Here is a 17,693-nt window from a genome sequence, read left to right on the forward strand (position 1 = left end):
ACAAAACTTAAGAGTTTAGGGTCTGTCATAAGAATAGTTTGAAGGTCTTTTTTGTCTAAACCAATCTGACCTTTGCCTGGACTGAAACTCATTTGCCATTTATCTGTTCCTAGAACCTTGAAAGATCTTACTGTTTATTCCCTTTATCTGGGACTTACCTGGTGAAAAACTGTTAGTGCCATCATCTACAGTGATGGCCCTATCTATGACCAGTCTCTCGTCCAGATTAATTATGAAAATGTTAAGTTCAATCTTCACACTCATTGCTGAAAAGACCACTCTGTTTATATTTCTCCTTCCAGAGAAATGCTTATCTGTCCTTTTGTTTTCTGGACCTGATCCAGTTCTGTGTCCAAGATAAATATTCTACTGGCTTCATGCTGTTTTATCTTCATAAAAACAAGTCACCAAATACCTGTGTACTAATGCAGTTCATATAGTAAAAACGTTAATTGCACAGGAGATTCAGATGAATAAAAGAATACTTATTTTGGTGTCTCATGGCCAGAGTTAAAAAAAGAAAACTAGATTTACTAGTGCACAGGTCATATGCTATTACAGCTTCAGGGAGCTGCCAGAAGCTCATTCCTTCCGTTTGCATTTTTGTGAATGTCAGTTCTGAAATAAATGAACAAACCCAGGACTTGAAAATAATTATTTCAACTATAAATTGTGCCTGTCCTCATATGGTAATGAGAGTTGACAGTGGTTTTTATTTTTAAAAAAACAGCTCTGTTTGGGAAAAGGTGCCTGCAGTCAGCCTTTGCAAACTTCTTTATTCTGTGAGATTTTCGTTCCCTGTTTTCTAAAGACAATAGTGACAAATTAACCAGAGTCAAAGGCATTGCAATTTTTATGTAGGGTTTCTTTGTCCTTATGAATTTTTTGTGATTCTCTCCTCATGATGCTATGTTTTTAATTTGCCACTTTAATTGACTAAGATGAAGTAATTTCTTAGCGGAGGTGGGGATAGGAAACAGTAGTGGGAGAGATTATCTTCAGAGTCTGTATTGCTTTTGGGGGTCTCAGCTTTTTTTTTTTTTAATCTCTAAGTCTGTGATTTTTGAATTTTACACTTGGGACAGAAGGATCCATGACTTCAGGTAGCTGATCCATCTCCCAAAGTCTAGGAGGGGAGGAACTTGGATTTAGCTGTTGTTGAGAAAGTTCAGAGTATTTTCAGCTCCCATGAGTGCAGTTAACCAGAGATCTTTTTAATGGAATCATTTCTTTTCCTTGGCAAAGACAAAGATTTGTTTAGCCAATGAAATGTAGTGGTGATTTCAAAGCAGAAATGAGGTATGCATTTTGGAGGTTTAGGATGCCGAAGTTGGGAATTACGTGTTGTACAAACCAGTTTTTCCCATAGTTTTCTTTTCTAAAAATTGTGGTGGGAGAGAGGTGCATACTGGTTAAACGTGCTGCTCTGCGCCAAAGACCAGTATTTCAAAGTATAAATGATAAAAGGAACTTAACTGTAAACTTGATATTTACATGACTTTTATTTCCCAAAGCAGTTATATTTATTTTATAGAATAGGAAAAGGCTCACTCACCAAGGCTACAGAGCTAGTTACCCGTATGGATAGGCCAAGATGTGGGACGCACACCTTTTGATTCCTGCATCACATCTCAGCCAATTTTTAGTCCTATGAGTATGGGTTGTGTAGTTAAAAAACTGTTAAGAATTTATAGCTAAAATACATTTTTATGATTCTTAATTATCACACAACTATATTCTCTTGCATGTTGTTGGACTTTTTTGTTATTTTTGTTAGACTTTTGCTTCTTTCTGACATTGAGGGACTGAGACGTAGACTATGGAACTCTGAAAATCAAGTCCAGCCTCTTTCATGTGGCAGCCCTGCCTCATTTCTCTTTGCTCTTCCCCTCATACTCCTAAGTCCAGTCAAAGAGAATTTGTCTCAGTTCCTCAAACAATCTTGAGTTTTCTCTTTATGAAGATTTCTTTGTTTGGAACTTGGCTCCTCCTTTCCTCCTTTAACCTGACTCACACTCCTAACTAGTGTGGTGATTAAGAGCGGGAGTGGGCTTGGAATTGGACTTCAGGATTCGAATCCTGACACTATCACTTAATAGCTGTATGGTCTCGAGCAAGTTGCTTAACCATGCTGTGCTATGCTGCCGTTTTCTCTTTGGTATGTTGGGAATAATAGTAACCACCTCATGGTGGTGGTATGAGATTTAAGTGGGTGGTTCTTGCAGTTACGACTGTGCTGGGCGCATAATAAGTACTCTGATTCCTGGAAGCCTTTGCCGATAATCTGCTCTTTCACAGACTCATTGCACTGAGCACTGTGTCCCCCTGGAGTGTAATTGCCTGTGCATGACTTACTACTCCCCTCTGAGGACAGGGATGACCATGGCGAATCTGTATTCACTTTGCAATATAAGCACTTGGCACGTATAGGCACATGACAAATGTCTGAATAAATCAATAAGCAAAGGCCCGCTTAGCTCATGCTATAATCTTATGTGTTTAACCTTCGCTTTTCTTTCTTTTTGTGATGATCTTTTTGCCTTTTATTTGAGGTTTTTGATGGGTAATTTTAGGAGAAGGGAGCTAATAGGGAAGTTTAACCTAGGTTGCTTTATGGCAGCTTCTGGAGTTGTAACACATGGTTGCTTCATGTTGTTTATCCCCTTTGGGAGAAGAAGCCGTACATATGGACAGGCCTCTTGAAAAGTTGCTGTATTCTTTAAGAAAAAGTTAAAGTAGGTTCCACATAGAAAAGGCTAGACTCACAAGGAACTTGCAGGTTAACATTGACCACAAGTCTGGATTTAATCTAATAACTGCTGTAGCCTCCTGCTCCCCAGCTCTCTAAAGGCACACTCACAGGATTTCCTGGCACTTTGTTTTGTTGGTCATCAGTTGTGCTGTGGCCATAATGTAGCAGTGGAAGCCACTTGACTCCTTACCTTCCATGCTTCATCTTTAGGCAAGAGTAAAAACTAAAAACAATGTAAAAGGAAAAGCTTATGCGAGAGCAGGATAGTTTCTGACTAAAAGTAATGAGAGTCCATTTTTTTCAACTCCAGGGGTTGTGACCTGGTTAGGTCCTGGCAGTGGTGGATGTGTTCTAGGTGAAGTAATGCCTTACCTAAAGGCAAAGGAGAGAAGGGGTTTGCTGTGCTGCTGTGATTATTTTGTTTAAAGTCATTAAAGGTTTGGAGGATAGTACAAGAGTGATACTAGCGAATAATTGCTGTAGAATCCATCAGATTTTCAAGGGGCAGTAGTGAAACACAAAGATCACCTGATCCCAAGCTACTTTCACAGCTGAGCTCTTTTACTTTTCACCTTCCAACCTCAGAGCCTCTAAAAGCAGTGTGTGTGTGTGTGTGTGTGTGTGTGTGTGTGAGAGAGAGAGAGAGAAATCACAGGCTTTTACCATTCAGAATGCATTTTTTCATACCTAAGATACTATGTTATGAAGTACAGTTCATTTATTTATTAGAATAATGGCTATAAATTAACCTGGTTTTTATAGGATGGCCAGGTACTCTGACTGCCCTTTATAATGATGTTTCTGATGTGTGCTCTGAGCTCTAAAAGTAAACTTACAAATGAATTTATAGGATCCTCAATAGTAAATGTTCATTCAAAAGCATCTGTTGACATTTTCCATATTCTAGGTGCAAAGCATTGTTAGAGTACAAGAATGAATAAGATAATACCCTGCCCTTGAGGAGTTCGGTTCATGGAAGTTTGCTCCCTATTCTTCTGTTATAACATGTGTAATAGGAGCTAACAGTACAGATTAAGTATTCCTAATCCAAAAATCTGAAATGCTCCAAAATTGGAGTAGTTTCTGAGTAAACACAATGAGAGTCCATTTTTTCCAACTCCAAGGGTTGTGGTGGCCTGATTAAGTCCTGGCAGTGGTGGATGTGTTCTAAGTGAAATAATCCCTTACCCAAGCGAAAAGGGGAGAGGGGTTTGCTGTACTGCTGTGATTCTTTTGTTTAAAGCCATTAAAGGTTTGGAGTAGTACAAGAGTGATACTAGGGAATAACTTGAGCATTGACATGACACGTCAAGCGGGAAATTCCACACCTGACCTTATGGGTCACGGTCCCAACACAATCAAAACTTTGCTTCATATGCAAAATTATTAAAAATATTATATAAAATTACTTTCCGGCTATGTATATATAAAGTGTATATGAAAGAAACATAAGTGAATTTTATGTTGAGACCTGGGTCCTATCCCCAAGATATCTCATAATGTATATACAAATATTACAAAATCTGAAAAAACGCCAAATCTGAAACACTTCTTATCCCTTGAGGGATTTGGAGTTTTTTCAGATTTTGGAATATTTGTAAATACATTAATGAATCCTATACTAAACTATGGGATCCTGTTAATATCCTATTAATAAATCCTGGCCATTCTATAAAAACCAGGTTAACTTATAGCCATTATTCTTATAAATATTTTGGTTCGGATAAGGGATACTCAACCTGTATACCAAAAAATAGGCACAAGGAGACCTTACAGAAGTGCTCAGTAGGCTGGGCATGGTGGCTAACACCTGTAATCCCAGCATTTTGGGAGGTGAGGCAGGAGGATCACTTGAGGCCAGGAGTTTGGGACCAGCCATATAATGAGATTCCATCTCTCCAAAAAATTTTAAAAATCAGTTGGGCATGGTGATGCATTCCTGTAATTCTAGCTACTAAGGAGGCTGAGGTGGGAGGACCACTTGATCCCAGGAGTTCCAAGCTGCAGTGATCTGTGATCGCACCACTGCACTCCAGCCTAGGTGACATAGTGAGACCCTGTCTCTAAAATAAAATGTAAAATAAAATAAAATAATAAAAGTGATCAATAAAGATTTGTTAGATGACTTAGGTGTCTAAGCTTAGTAGTATATACCTTTAATTTTCACTTTTTTTTTCACTTAGCACTTTCTTGGATTTGTATCTTTTTATTTGGCGAGTTAGATGCTAAATACACATTTTAAAGTTGTTTTTATATTTGTACTCATAATTTTTAATTCTTGTCTTTCCATTTTGTTTGCAGGTGATTTTCCCAAAATAAATACCAGGCTATCATGATTAGAATTAAACAGTTTTCTGAAAACCTAAACTAATTTAATGGAATGGAGAGAGAGGGGTGAGGGTAACGAGGTAGGTGGAGGAGGTGGGTAGCAATAAACGAGAAGGTGGAATTTTCTGATAGGAATTTGTGATTTCTCCCTCAACACTTTCAGGCAGTTTTGCTTCCAATCCCCTCTATAACTTCATTTTTATTTTTAGTGCCTACAGACACTCTAGTCTTTAGATGTTCCTTCTGCACTGAGAATCCTTTTTTTTTTTTTTTTTTTTCTTTTTGAGACAGAGTCTTCCTGTGTCACCCAGGCTGGAGTGCAATGGTGCGATCTCGGCTCACTATAACCTCCACCTCCCAGGTTCAAGTGATTCTCCTGCCTCAGCCTCCTGAGTAGCTGGGATTACAGGCACCTGCCACCATGCCCGGGGCTAAGTTTTGTATTTTTAGTAGGGGTTTCTCCATGTTGGCCAGGCTGGTCTCAAACTCCTGACCTCAAGTGATCCACTTGCCTCAGCCTCGCAAAGTGCTGGGATTGCAGGCATGAGTCACTGCACCCAGCCTGCACTGAGAATCCTAAGAGAATTTTCATGTTGGTATGTTTGTAATACCAGAAATTTTACCAGTTATAGCCAGCCACTGTTGATGTGCAAGAAATTCTGTTTTGGAAGGCCAAAACAGAGGATAATGCCTCCCTGCCCAAACAGTCTGATAAGAATGTCAGTAATACCCTCTGTGTTTCATTTCCTGTGTGTTCTCTACATTCGGCATTCTGCAGTCTGAGGGTTATATACATCAGTAATCTCGAGTGCAAGCATGACACATATAGAAGGCTTGAAAATAGGTAAAACATGGTGGTAGAGGCAGCTGATATCAGGAAAACTGTCCTTAGGGGATAACAGACAATGAGATCCAGAGAATGGTGATCTGGAGAAATTAGCCGGGCATAGTGGTGCACACCTGTGGTCCCAGCTACTTGGGAAGCTGAGGCAGGAGGATTGCTTGAGCCTAGGAGGTTGAAGCTACAGTGAGCCGTGATTGCACCACTGCACTCCAGCCTGGGAGACAGAGCAAGACGCTGTCTCAACACACACACACACACACACACACACACACATCAGGTGCTAAGTATAGTCCTCATTATTTGCAGATTCCTTATTAGTAAATTCACCTACTTACCAAAATTTGTAACCCCAAAATCAATACTCTTGGCACTTTCATGGTCACTCAATGGACATATGCAGAATGGCAAAATATTTGAGTCACTTTACACACATGTTCCCAGCTGAAGTCAAACAGGGTAACCCTCTGCTGTCCTGTGTCAGCTCTTCTATAAACAAGTGTCCTTTTCACAGTGAATTTAGTGCTTTTTTTTTTTTTTTTTGCTGCTTCTTGGTAATGTCACTGTTTAGCCCCCATGTATAGTGCTGGAGTGCTGTCTAGTGGTCCTACTGTAAGAAGCTGTGATGTGCATTACAAAGACAGTGTCTTTAGGTAAGCTTTGTTCAGGCATGAGTTAATAGTGCTGTTGGTATGAGTTCAGCATTAATGAAGCAACAATATGCATTAAATAGGGTATCTTTCAACAGAAACACATATACACTATAAACCAAGGTATGTATTAATCTGTTGATGAAAATGTTGTAATCAGAGGCTTTCAGGAGCCTAACCCTTTATTTCCCCCTAGAAGCAGTGGTTCGGTATTCACTAATTCAGTGTTCATGGTGACTTTATAGAACATAACTGCTTCACAGAATGAGAATGGGCTGCACAGTAGAAGCCCTCTGCAGCACTCCGCAGCCTTAGAATGGAGAAGGTAAATGGGTGGCTTCATCCTAGAATGAGTTTTGGAGGCCAGTCCGATTGAAGGATAGAATGAGGTAGGGAATTAAAGTGATGACTTATTGGCTTTGAAAGATAAAGAGGTGAAGTCAGGATGGGTTTGATAAAGGAAGTTATCAAGGGACTGGAAGATTGTATGAAGTCAGAGGGCAGGCCTGCAGGGAATAATTATAGCTGCAAGGATCAGAGGGTGTAGTCAAAGTCTTGCTGGAAAATGGGGGAAGGTAGAAATGAGGGCAATTAAAGAAGGCAGAGAACAACACATTTGTTTTTGGATAGACCATTCATGGGAACTTTGAGCTCTAGGGAGTGATACAGGGATACTTAGGTCAGAGGACCCAGAGTGCTGATAAAGACAATTGGTGTGTGCCTATAAGGTGCAGCTGTCTGTGCAAATTTCCAGAAATTCCAAGAACCCTGAGACATGATCTAGGAATCCTAAATGTCCAGATGTGAAAGCAGGTATAAAGAGGCCTATGCAAAGTATCACATGAGTGGCAGATTCTTGACTACACAGAATACAGTGTACTTTTTCAGTTACAGGACCCACAGCATTTTATCATGGAAAGATGTAGAGAAAGAATCAAGATTTGTTTACAGATTAGGTTTAGGGAGAGGAGGGGAGGACAGGAGTGAATAGTCAAGAGTTGTTCCAGTTTTACTAATTGCTATAAGATGCTTTTTGTTCTACAGAGTTTGATGGATGTTTTACTTCCAGAGTTGTCTTTGTTATCTCATAATTCTTCAGTTTTCAGTTCCCTTATCATGTGATTTTCGTTATTATGACATTTAAGATTGGCGAATGAGCATACTTATGGTTTGGTAAATAGAGGTAATGATTCCTCTCAGTTCTGTTTGCATGGGGGTTGTGGAGCTAGGTCAGCTTCCTCCTGACTGTCTGAAGTTTCACTGACAATTTTGGATACTCAGATTCCAGCTTTCCAAGCTTTCCTATTGGCCACTGGGTTAGGTTTCATACCCCTTCTATTGGTTGCTGTGATGGGGTTTGTAAATGGAACAGAGGCAAATCATACTTGTACCCTACTATTGTCATTTATGTGAAGAGTTGTCTAGAACTACGCTGCCCAGCTCAGTAAACACCAGCCACATGTCTAGTCGGCCCTTGAAATGTGGCTAGCCTGAATTGAGACATTCTCTAAGTATAAAATTCACATTGGATTTTGGAGACCTAGAATGAAATAAAGCATGTGAAATATTCTGTGAGAAAGTTAATAATTTTTAATATTGATAACATGTTGAATTAAGATTTTGTATATGTTGGATTAAACAAAATACTAAAATTCATTTCACTTGTTTTTTGTTTGTTTGTGGGTCCTGCTCTGTGGCCCAGGCTGGAGTGCAGTGGTGTGATCATGGCTCACTGCAGCCTTGACCTCCTGGGCTCAAGCAATCCTCCGGCCTCAGCCTCCCAAGCAGCTGGGACTACAAGTGTGCCACCATGCCAGGCTAATTAAAAAAAATTTTTTTTGTAGACACAGGGTCTCCCTATGTTGCCCAGGTTGGTCTTGAACTCCTGAACTCAAGTGATCCTCCCAAGTGAGCCTCGGCCTCCCAAAGTACTGGGATCACAGGTGTGAGCCACTGCATCCAGCCCTCACATGTGTTTTTCTTTTATGTTTTTTAAGTTCTAGGGTACATATGCAGGATGTGCAGGTTTGTTCATAGGTGAACATGTGCCATGGTGGTTTGCTGCACCTATCAACCCGTCACCTAGGTATTAAAAAAATATGGAACACTTCATGAATTTGCGTGTCATCCTTGTGCAGGGGCCCTGCTAATCTTCTCTGTTTCGTTCCAATTTTAGTACATGTGCTGCCAAAGTGAGCACCTCACGTGTTTCTTATTGCAGTTTTAAATATGGGTACTAGAACATTTAAAATTATATTTGTGGCTTGTATTATCTTTCTGTTGAACAGCACTGTCTCTTTGGATTTCATGGATTTCCATGGAATAATTTGAAAATGATTGTATTAAATGATACACTTCTAAAGAAAATTCTTGGGTCCAGTTACATTAATCCTCTCGAAGTTGTTAGTATACCTGAATGTATCCCTTATAAATAAAAGGATTACTGTCATAAGTACTAAGCACCCCTCTGCTAAGAGAAGTTTATTCATTTTCCTTGGAAATTCTTCTATCATAAATAAAATGAAGTCAACATTTATGACAGTTCTACTGGATGGAATATAACTGAATCCCTTTAAGAATTGGTATCAGGGTTAGCATTAGCTTGGATTTTGGACTAATCAAATGCAGTCATATTTTTAAATGTGCAATTCTTTCTCAAAGGAGCATTTGAATCTATGTCACATTGAGCCGTGGTATAATGAGGTTTTGTTGTCCCTGAGAGAGTGACTATTTTCAGAACTTAGGTGAACAGCTATTTGCAAGGCAGCCTTAGTAAATATGACAGAAAAGAGGTTCATTTAAAAGGAGCTAGTTTAAGAACCACTTACTAACTGCCTGCTCTCTGCTCAGTGTTAGTATTAACTGCACAAGCAAAACACAAAAGAAATTAAAGGTGTGGTCCATGTCCTCGAAGTTCATCCTCTGGCTCAGGGATTCCTAACTGGCATCTACATTCTGATGTATCTGATGAGATGTAAAGAGAGATTAATACCTTTATAATAGCAGCTAAAGCACTAAACTTTGAAAATTATTTATTAAAAGTCGCAGATCCAAAGTTACTTGAGGAAACACCACTTCCACACATGTTCTGTTACGGGAATTGTGCATGGCTTGCAGGTATTCTTCCCTAAACCAGGGGTCCCCAACTCCTAAGCCACAGACCAGCCACACAGAGCAGCGGGCAAGGGAGCGAAGCTTCATCTGTATTTACAGCTGATCCCCATCGCCGATGTTACCGCCTGAACTCCGCCTCCTGTCAGATCAGCAGCGGCATTAGATTCTCACAGGAGCACGAACCCTATCGTGAACTGCGCATGCGAGTGATCTAGGTTGCGCGCTCCTTATGAGAATCTAACGCATGATGACCTGAGGTGCAACAGTTTCCTCCCGAAACCATCCCCCACCCCCAGTCCATGGAAAAATTGTCTTCCACGAAGCCAGTCCCTGGTCCTGGAAAAGGCTGGGGACCGCTGCCCTAAACCGTGGTTGGTGGCAATGTGTAGACATGGTGACTGTTGTTCCAAGGTATAGCCAAGGGGAAAGTTGAACCGTGGTTGTAGTTGGGGAGGTTCTGAGCTACAAGAAAGGTAGAGAATCCTTTAGACTCATTGTTTATAGAGTCCATTCTGTCTTCCTATTACAAATATTGAAACGTTTTCGGAAAGGGACCATTTGGGAAGTTTTTATAGAGCAAATGGCCCTTGGTTTGGGTCCTAAAAGAACTTAGAGGATTCAGCTTGTAAAGTTAAATGAGGGGTACTTTAGAAGGGGAAATTGATGTGACTGAGGATATGTGGGGTGTTGAAAGGGGATTTATGAGTGGAAGAGAGAATACCTTATATTAATTTGAAAGATAATTGTTCCACAGATATAATTTTCTAACTGTTGTGCTGATTTGTTCTAGAGCTTATTGTTCCCAAGGAACTTTGTGATGAGTCTATCTCAGAGTGTTTAATTGCCTGGAGCTTCCAGAGAATTGGCTATGTTTTGGGGGGAGGGAAGATGGGGTGGGAAGGTGATTGACCTTCTTGGGTAAAATCATTATTTGCCAGGTATCATTGTGGCCAAAGTTATTTATCTTGGCTTCATGTTGTATAAATACAGTGCAATCATCTATGAGCTTAGCAACTCAAATGAGACAGTGAGTACTTTTGGGCTTGTGTATATAAAAATTAACACATCGCATTTGTCTAGAATTTTATAGTTTTTCAAAGGGATTTTCAAATGCTCACATTTAACATCTCTAACAATTCTTGTCTATTTATGGTTAAGGAAACTGAGGCCCAGAGAGTCTAATGTCTTTCCCCAAAGTCACATAGGTAGTGGATGACTAGGCCAGAACTAGACTTAGCTCTTGCCTTCTCGTCCAAGGTTCTGTTTCCTGGTATGACACCCTGTCTCAGCAGGGACCCTGCTGACGGTGACTACGCGCTGGTGGCTGGCGTCTCCTGAGTTCCTCGTACTCAGCCTGATCATGAGGAACTGACTCAGAGAAATGAGAGTCTGCTGATTCAGAGCTGAATATCCTTTCCCAGTCTTTCATTTCCCAGCTTTCTCTTCTCCTAAATTGATTTCTGTCAACTCCCAAGCAGCTTTCGTAGTCGTTGTGGCTATTAGAACTCTTAGAGCACTTTAAGAGTCTGACTTAATTTACCAGCGATGAATGTATTGCATGAGAAACCTTTAATTATAGCTATATTTTGGGTAGGTATCACTATTTTTGCCTGTCAAACCAAAACTGAAGGAGAACTGTCACTAACTTAACCTCTACATAGATTTCCTTTAATAATTCTAATTAACTTTGTTATTCTGTTATATACATTGACTTCCATTGAATGAATTTGTAGCAGGCCAAGAATGAGTGGGATACCAGTATGAAGGCTATTACGGTAGTCCTGGCAAAACACTGGGCTTTGCTGGGCATGGTGGTGCACACCTATAATCTTAGCGCCTTGGGAGGCTGAGATGGGCAGATTGCTTGAGTCCAGGAGTTTGAGACTAGCCTGGGCAACATGGTGAGACTCTGTGTCTACAAAAAACACAAATGTTAGCCAGGTATGGTGGCACATGCCTGTAGTCCCAGCTACTCAGGAGGCTAAGGTGGGAGGATTGTTCGAGCCTAGAGGTCGAGGCTGCAGTGAGGCGTGATCTTGCCACTGCACTCTAGCCTGGGTGACAGAGCAAGACCCTGTCTCAAAACAAAACAAAACAAAACAAACAAAAAAACCCCAAATCCACCAGGCTTGGATTAGGGTGGTACCAGTGGAATTTGTGATGGAAGCTGCCATTTCTCCACTGGCATGAGTCAAGAGGGAGCCAGGAGTGCCACAGGCTCCAGAGAAAACTTCTTGCCCAGCCTTCCTATCACTAGTGTGGAGAGAAGAGAGGGGCTTCTGGCAAGACCTTCTCCCACACCATTGGGAGACCTGTTACTCCATCACCACATCTGCTTTGAGACTGTTGGCACACTAATTTCATTTTCCTCTTTATCCTGTTTACAACTATTTACACTGACAGCCTTTAAAAGACCAAGGCTTCTAGGTTTTTTTGTTTTTGTTTAAATTTTTTTTTGTTGTTATTTTTTAGAGACAGGGTCTTGCCCTGTCACTCAAGCCAGAGTGCAGTTGTGTGATTATAGCTCACCACAACCTCAAACTTCTGGGCTCAAATAATCCTCCCACTCCAGCCTCTTGAGTAGTTAGCATTACATGCATGCACCACCATGCCTGATTACTTTTAAATTTCTTATAGAGACAGGGTCTTGCTATGTTGCCTAGGGAGCTCTCAAACTCTTAAACTCAAGTGATCCTCCCACCTCAGCCTCCCAAAGTGCTGGAATTACAGGCGTGAGCTACCATACCTGGCCCTTCTAGATTTTTTCTTAATCCAAGTCTTTACTCTCCATATATAAGAGATGGATAATTAGGTAAGTTTCCCTCCCACTGAATATTCCCTATTGCTTACCCTTCCCCTGCTTCATCTTCTGCTATAGCACTCACCATTTGTTTTGGCACACTGAATATTTTTCTGAATTATTGATTTTCTTCTGCCACTATCATGTAAACTTCATAAAGGTGGCAGGGGTTTGGTTCATGTATCATCAGCATCCTAACAGGGTCTGGCACATGAAATGTTTGAAAAGATGAAGTGAGTGGAGTTTTAAGTCTTTAGATAGCACATTTTAAAAGTGAGTTCATAAATTATTCTACAAAAGCAATGAAATGCCTTTATAAACTGGAAGAATGTCAGATGTTCTTTGTTTTGTTTAATCCCATTTGGTGGCTTGTGTAATTATAACACAGATTAATGAATAACTTAGTAATTCCAAAATTACCCTAATGGCAATAATATGTATTTGTATGATGCCATTTACAGTAGCCTGAATGAATTTTTTATTCCTCTGTGAGATAAATAGTTGTATCTCAATGTTATAAATGTTAAAAATTATAAACGCTTAAAAATGTTGTAAATGTAAGAGAGAAGCCTATTCACAAAAACATTCCTCTCCAGGAAAACAGAGACCAGTCTAGTGTGAGACATAGGTGTGTAGTTGGTTAGAGCAAGGCATATGAGAAGGTACAGAATGATGAGAAGGTTTTACCTTCATGCTCGTGAGGTGGCTAAATTGTCAGTAGTAGTTTTGGGCATGTGAGCTGCTGCTTCTCAATACTGACAGCATTTTAGGGGACTGGACTTTGTACAGCTCTGCATTGCCTGCTGAGGAATCCAGGCATCAGCAACAGAAAGTTCCAAAGCATTAACAGAAGATTTAATTATGTTATAGCTGTACATCCAAATGGAAGGGAGCTGGAGATAGCCAAGAGTTCTCTGCTAGGTGTTTTTCAGACATGCTTCTCATGAATTAAATAGTTTTAGTCCCGATGTGGAGATTGGGAGCACTGAAAAGTGGCACTACCATACAGCAGTTTTCTGTGATGAACTAGGTAGAGTAAGCAAATGTGTTGATAAGAATTTCTGCAGAAGCTCTTCCAGACACCTTCTACCTTACTTGATAACAGAGTGTCCTGATCACATGATTTGCAGAGAATGAGAGATCTGTGAATGATTGCTGAGATGATGGCCCCAACCCAGTAGCTCAGCTTCCAACTTCTTAAGCAGCTCTAGACTACTGATACCTTTCCTAGGTCCAAATGCTAGTGACAGCCTGGCCCAAAATCAAAGTTAAACTTTAAAAGTTATGTAATATTTTGTTGCTGATGTGTTTCTAACTTTTGGCAGTTAAAAGTTATTTAAAAAAATAATCCCATAGCTGCTATTAATTTCAGGGGAATTAATGATTATATGATTATAATTTAATCATGGGGATGGGTTGTAAAAATCGTACATAAGAAAAATAGGTTGTAGATTGAGTTCTGATATTGGACCTTTAAACAAAAAAGTCATGAAAGTCTTTATCCAAATTGCTGGTTATCTCCCTGATTCTGGAAAGGTTGAATCATTTTACCGAGACAAATAGATACACAGTGCCTTTTCTTGTGGGTGGAGAGTTACACTGCCGGCCTGACCTGGCCACCTCTTCTTGGTGTTAAAGTTTAGATATGAAGTAGTTACAAACACAGCTTTATTATAGCTCTTCTGGGCCGCTGTTTCGTTTATCAGGTTGGGGATTTCCTGGAGCCTTAACTTTCTTTTCCTTATCTCTGTGTTGTCTGGATGCTGGTACCTGGTCAGATAGCCTTTCGGTAGCACTTTTTCAAAAAATCGTATAATATGTGTACTTTAAAAATTCCTTTCATTGTTATGTATATTGCATTGCTGCTTGGTACTACACAAAGTTTCCAAATAAAGGGAAATTGTGGAGCTTTGTTTAGATACTTTAAGAGGATAATGGCTATGGCTATATACTTTTGCTGGTTTTTATAAATATTAGTGATAGCAATTATGTTGAAGGAAAAATCGTGTGAGTCAAATTGCACCCTTCCAGGGTGAGTGCTTTGCTTTTCCTTTCAGCTGTCAGAAATTGTTTTGCCTCTGACAATTCTCTTAAAATAAAGCTTGCAGAATTATTACAGATTAAGGAAATCAAGTGATCATTAATGGCGAGAATTTTTAAAAAAATAGTTTTTTCCCATTGTTTGTAAATAATACATGCCTATTATTAGAAAATTCAAAAATATAAAAGAATTTTTAAAAAGCATCCTAATCGTGGCTGCTCAAAAGCGTTCTGGTATGGTTTTTCTATGCTTTCTTTTTTCTGTTTTCTGATATTTACTTTTTCTACATTTAGTTTTTTAAAAGCATGCTTGTTATCAAACTGCATATACAATTTTTATCCCATTCTGTTTATTTAACATAAGAATTTTCTATGTTTCACAGATTTTATGAAGATGTGCCACTCATTCATTGATTCTTTCAGTTACTGGGTGCCTTCTCTCTGTGCTCTGGGTGCCAAATGCTTTGCTCTTTAAAGTATGGAGACATGGGAGTAGAAAATAATCTAGATTATAATTAGGAACTGCACATCTTCCTGAATTTCCATGTAACTTTGATCTGGATCTGAAAGTTAAATTATTTCCCAGGTAGTTCCACATTTTATGTCAAAACAATAATACTCATAGATTTCTATTGAATATTTAAGCTAACTTTGTATGGATTAAAAAAAAATCGCTCTGCCTAGGAGTCTGTCCCTAGCTGAAGTGCTGGACTGCGAGTGGAGGGCAGAGCAGAATCCTGGGAAGGCAGTGGGGGCTGGTGTGCTCGGCTTCTGCACAGGAATTGTTGACAGGGGTGAGTGAGTAGGGCAGGGTTCATGGCAAGGTGTCCGACAAGATACTTAGTCACTCACAAAGCACATGACTTGGGCCTTGTCCTCAGAGGACTGAATTAATGAGAATCTAAACATTCTAGGTGGCATGGAATTTGAGATGTAGAAGAAAGAATTTGACTTATCAGTCAGTGATATCCAATTGCCTCCTCCTTAGCCCCTTCCCAGATCTGTCCCAGTGGTCAGGCGCAGACGTGGTATGAGAATGAGCAGAGTGGGCCTGCTCGTGAACAAGGATACCTGGATTTAAGGCCTGGCTTTGCCACTGACAAACTGTATACCTTGGGTCAGTTCCTTAACCTTCCTGTGCTTCATTCTCCTCATCTGTTAAGAGAAGATATTACTACTGCCTACTTCCTGTGGTTAAATTAAACACATAGAACAACGCTTGGCACATAAAAGAGCACTCAGTGGATCTAACTACCTACCAGTATTTTCTACCCTATATGACTGAATTTGACATATTGACAAATTTCCTTAGTGCTGAGCTCGTCAGATGAGTTTAGATGGCATTAGGGTAGGTATGTTATTGTTTGATTGCACACTGAACTGGTATTGTGAGGATGGCCTGCTGCTTAGCTATTAGGAACTATCCATGGTCATGTTTCTGAAAACAGCCAGGTATTGACAGACTTGGTTCTGATCCTGGATCTGTCTCCAAAGCCCATTCCCCTAAAGTAGACTGCTTCAAAAAAGCTTTCACACCCCCTTACCTTAATCTACTGGCTGTAGGCTAGGAGGAGGACCTATTTTGTTTTTAATAAACTTTGATTGAATTATAATATACAAAACAGTATACATATTCGAGTTGCTGTGCGTTCACAGTACCAGTACTGGGATCAAGAAACAGCATCCCATAACCTTTTTGTGTCTTTCTGGGGACCGTGCTTTGAAGTCTCTGGTAGAAAGATTTGTGATCATTTGTTCTTGTGCAAGGAGAAGGCATTATGGAAGATACGGAATTACCCTGATAAAGAGGAGGGTCATTTGTGGTGCTGTGGATCTTAAACCTCCCCCACTCTCTCCCGTCCTGTATTTATTTTTCCTTTTTTTCTCATTAATGTAATGCAAATATCAGAGAAAGAGGGATTCTTTTTTTTTTTTCCTTTCAAGATTGGACATCCTGAAAGGAGAAAGATTCTTTATTGCAAGATTCATTAAATGAGAATAATTAGAATGGACTTTTTAGGGAGCTGTATTAAGTCTTAGATTTTTCTCCTCCAAGCTACGTTTCTCAGTTGTTGCTTTTGAGTTAATTTTTCATTACATATCATGATATTGCTTTTCATCATGTGAAGAATGTGAGGTCAAGGAATTACAGAAATGCATGAATACTTACCTAGAAACTTTCATGACTTTAATTCTCCCAACTCTAAATTAGGCATGGGAATGGGCTTTTTCTCAGGTGTCAAATCTTGGATTGGAGGTGGGTCCTGGCAGCACTGCATCTGAAGGTTTTGGAGAGGAGTCTGGGCATCACAGGAGACAATGTGATTGTTTAGAGATTTTGGCCACGGGGGAAAGAGGTTGGACTTGTGTCTTGAGTACCAGATATTTGTCTTTGGTGATCTAAATGATACTGTGCTATTTATTGATTCTTAAACTTGGCACCCTTCTGTAGGACCACTTAATACCTGGTACATGAGATTGGAAACAGTACAAATAGCAGCTTTAAAAAATTGAAGTAGTAGTCTACCTTCCTTACATATACCACATGGATTCATCATGCTTTCATACTCCTGTGGTCCTCCCTTCCAGTGTCTTAGAAAGTTCATCAGTATTGTGAAAGTAGCAGTGGTGGCAGCAGCAGTTCCAGTCAACAACCTATTGAACCACATGTGGAATGTGGGAGTCTAGTCAGTGATTGCAGACACTTTTGTAAATGTGTAAACTTTGGATAACCCAAATTATCTTCTATGATACATGGATGAACTGTAGAAAGGAAATAGATAACTTCGCCATGTGTAGGGTTACAAATAGGGTGGATGATAAATTGTAATATGCATAGTATTTAATATTTAAGAGCAGGCACCCAGCATGATAATGAATAACAATGTGAATACCTCTCTAAGTGTGTGATTACATTTTAGGGAAGAGAAGATCGAGAAAAAAGGGAGATTGGATTGAGGGAGAGAACAGACTCTTAAGCATAAAAGATCTACATATACCACCTCTTAGTTGCTCTCTGAGTTGCTCTAATGTCTCAGAAGAGTGATTGTGATGATACAATTATGCTTTTTCCACTTACTGAAGAAATTTTAGACTCCTATTTAAACATCAGGAAATTTGAAGTCATATAGAGACATCTCCTTTAACATATAATAGTTGTGGTTTTTT

General features: G+C 39.7%; 1 protein-coding gene and 1 non-coding gene across 6 annotated transcripts in view; one reads left to right on the forward strand and one right to left on the reverse strand.

The window, feature by feature from the left end:
- FNIP2 (folliculin interacting protein 2) overlaps positions 1-17,693 on the forward strand; it is a 137,838-nt gene that overhangs the window by 16,989 nt on the left and 103,156 nt on the right. For 2 of the 5 annotated variants that reach the window (XM_054554648.2, XM_054554649.2), the window contains exon 1: positions 5,054-5,160. The exons of the other annotated variants lie outside the window; for them this stretch is intronic. In XM_054554648.2, the coding sequence (XP_054410623.1) occupies positions 5,128-5,160 (33 nt within the window). In that variant the 5' untranslated portion in view covers positions 5,054-5,127. Of the gene's footprint in view, positions 1-5,053; positions 5,161-17,693 lie in introns of those variants that run through there. 5 annotated transcript variants of the gene reach the window in all.
- On the reverse strand, positions 8,665-8,771 carry LOC112133346 (U6 spliceosomal RNA). The gene has a single exon (XR_002914990.1). It is a non-coding gene; the product is annotated as a U6 spliceosomal RNA (small nuclear RNA).

Source organism: Pongo abelii, chromosome 3 (assembly GCF_028885655.2).
Source record: "Pongo abelii isolate AG06213 chromosome 3, NHGRI_mPonAbe1-v2.0_pri, whole genome shotgun sequence".
In the NCBI taxonomy this organism is placed as follows: domain Eukaryota; kingdom Metazoa; phylum Chordata; class Mammalia; order Primates; family Hominidae; genus Pongo; species Pongo abelii.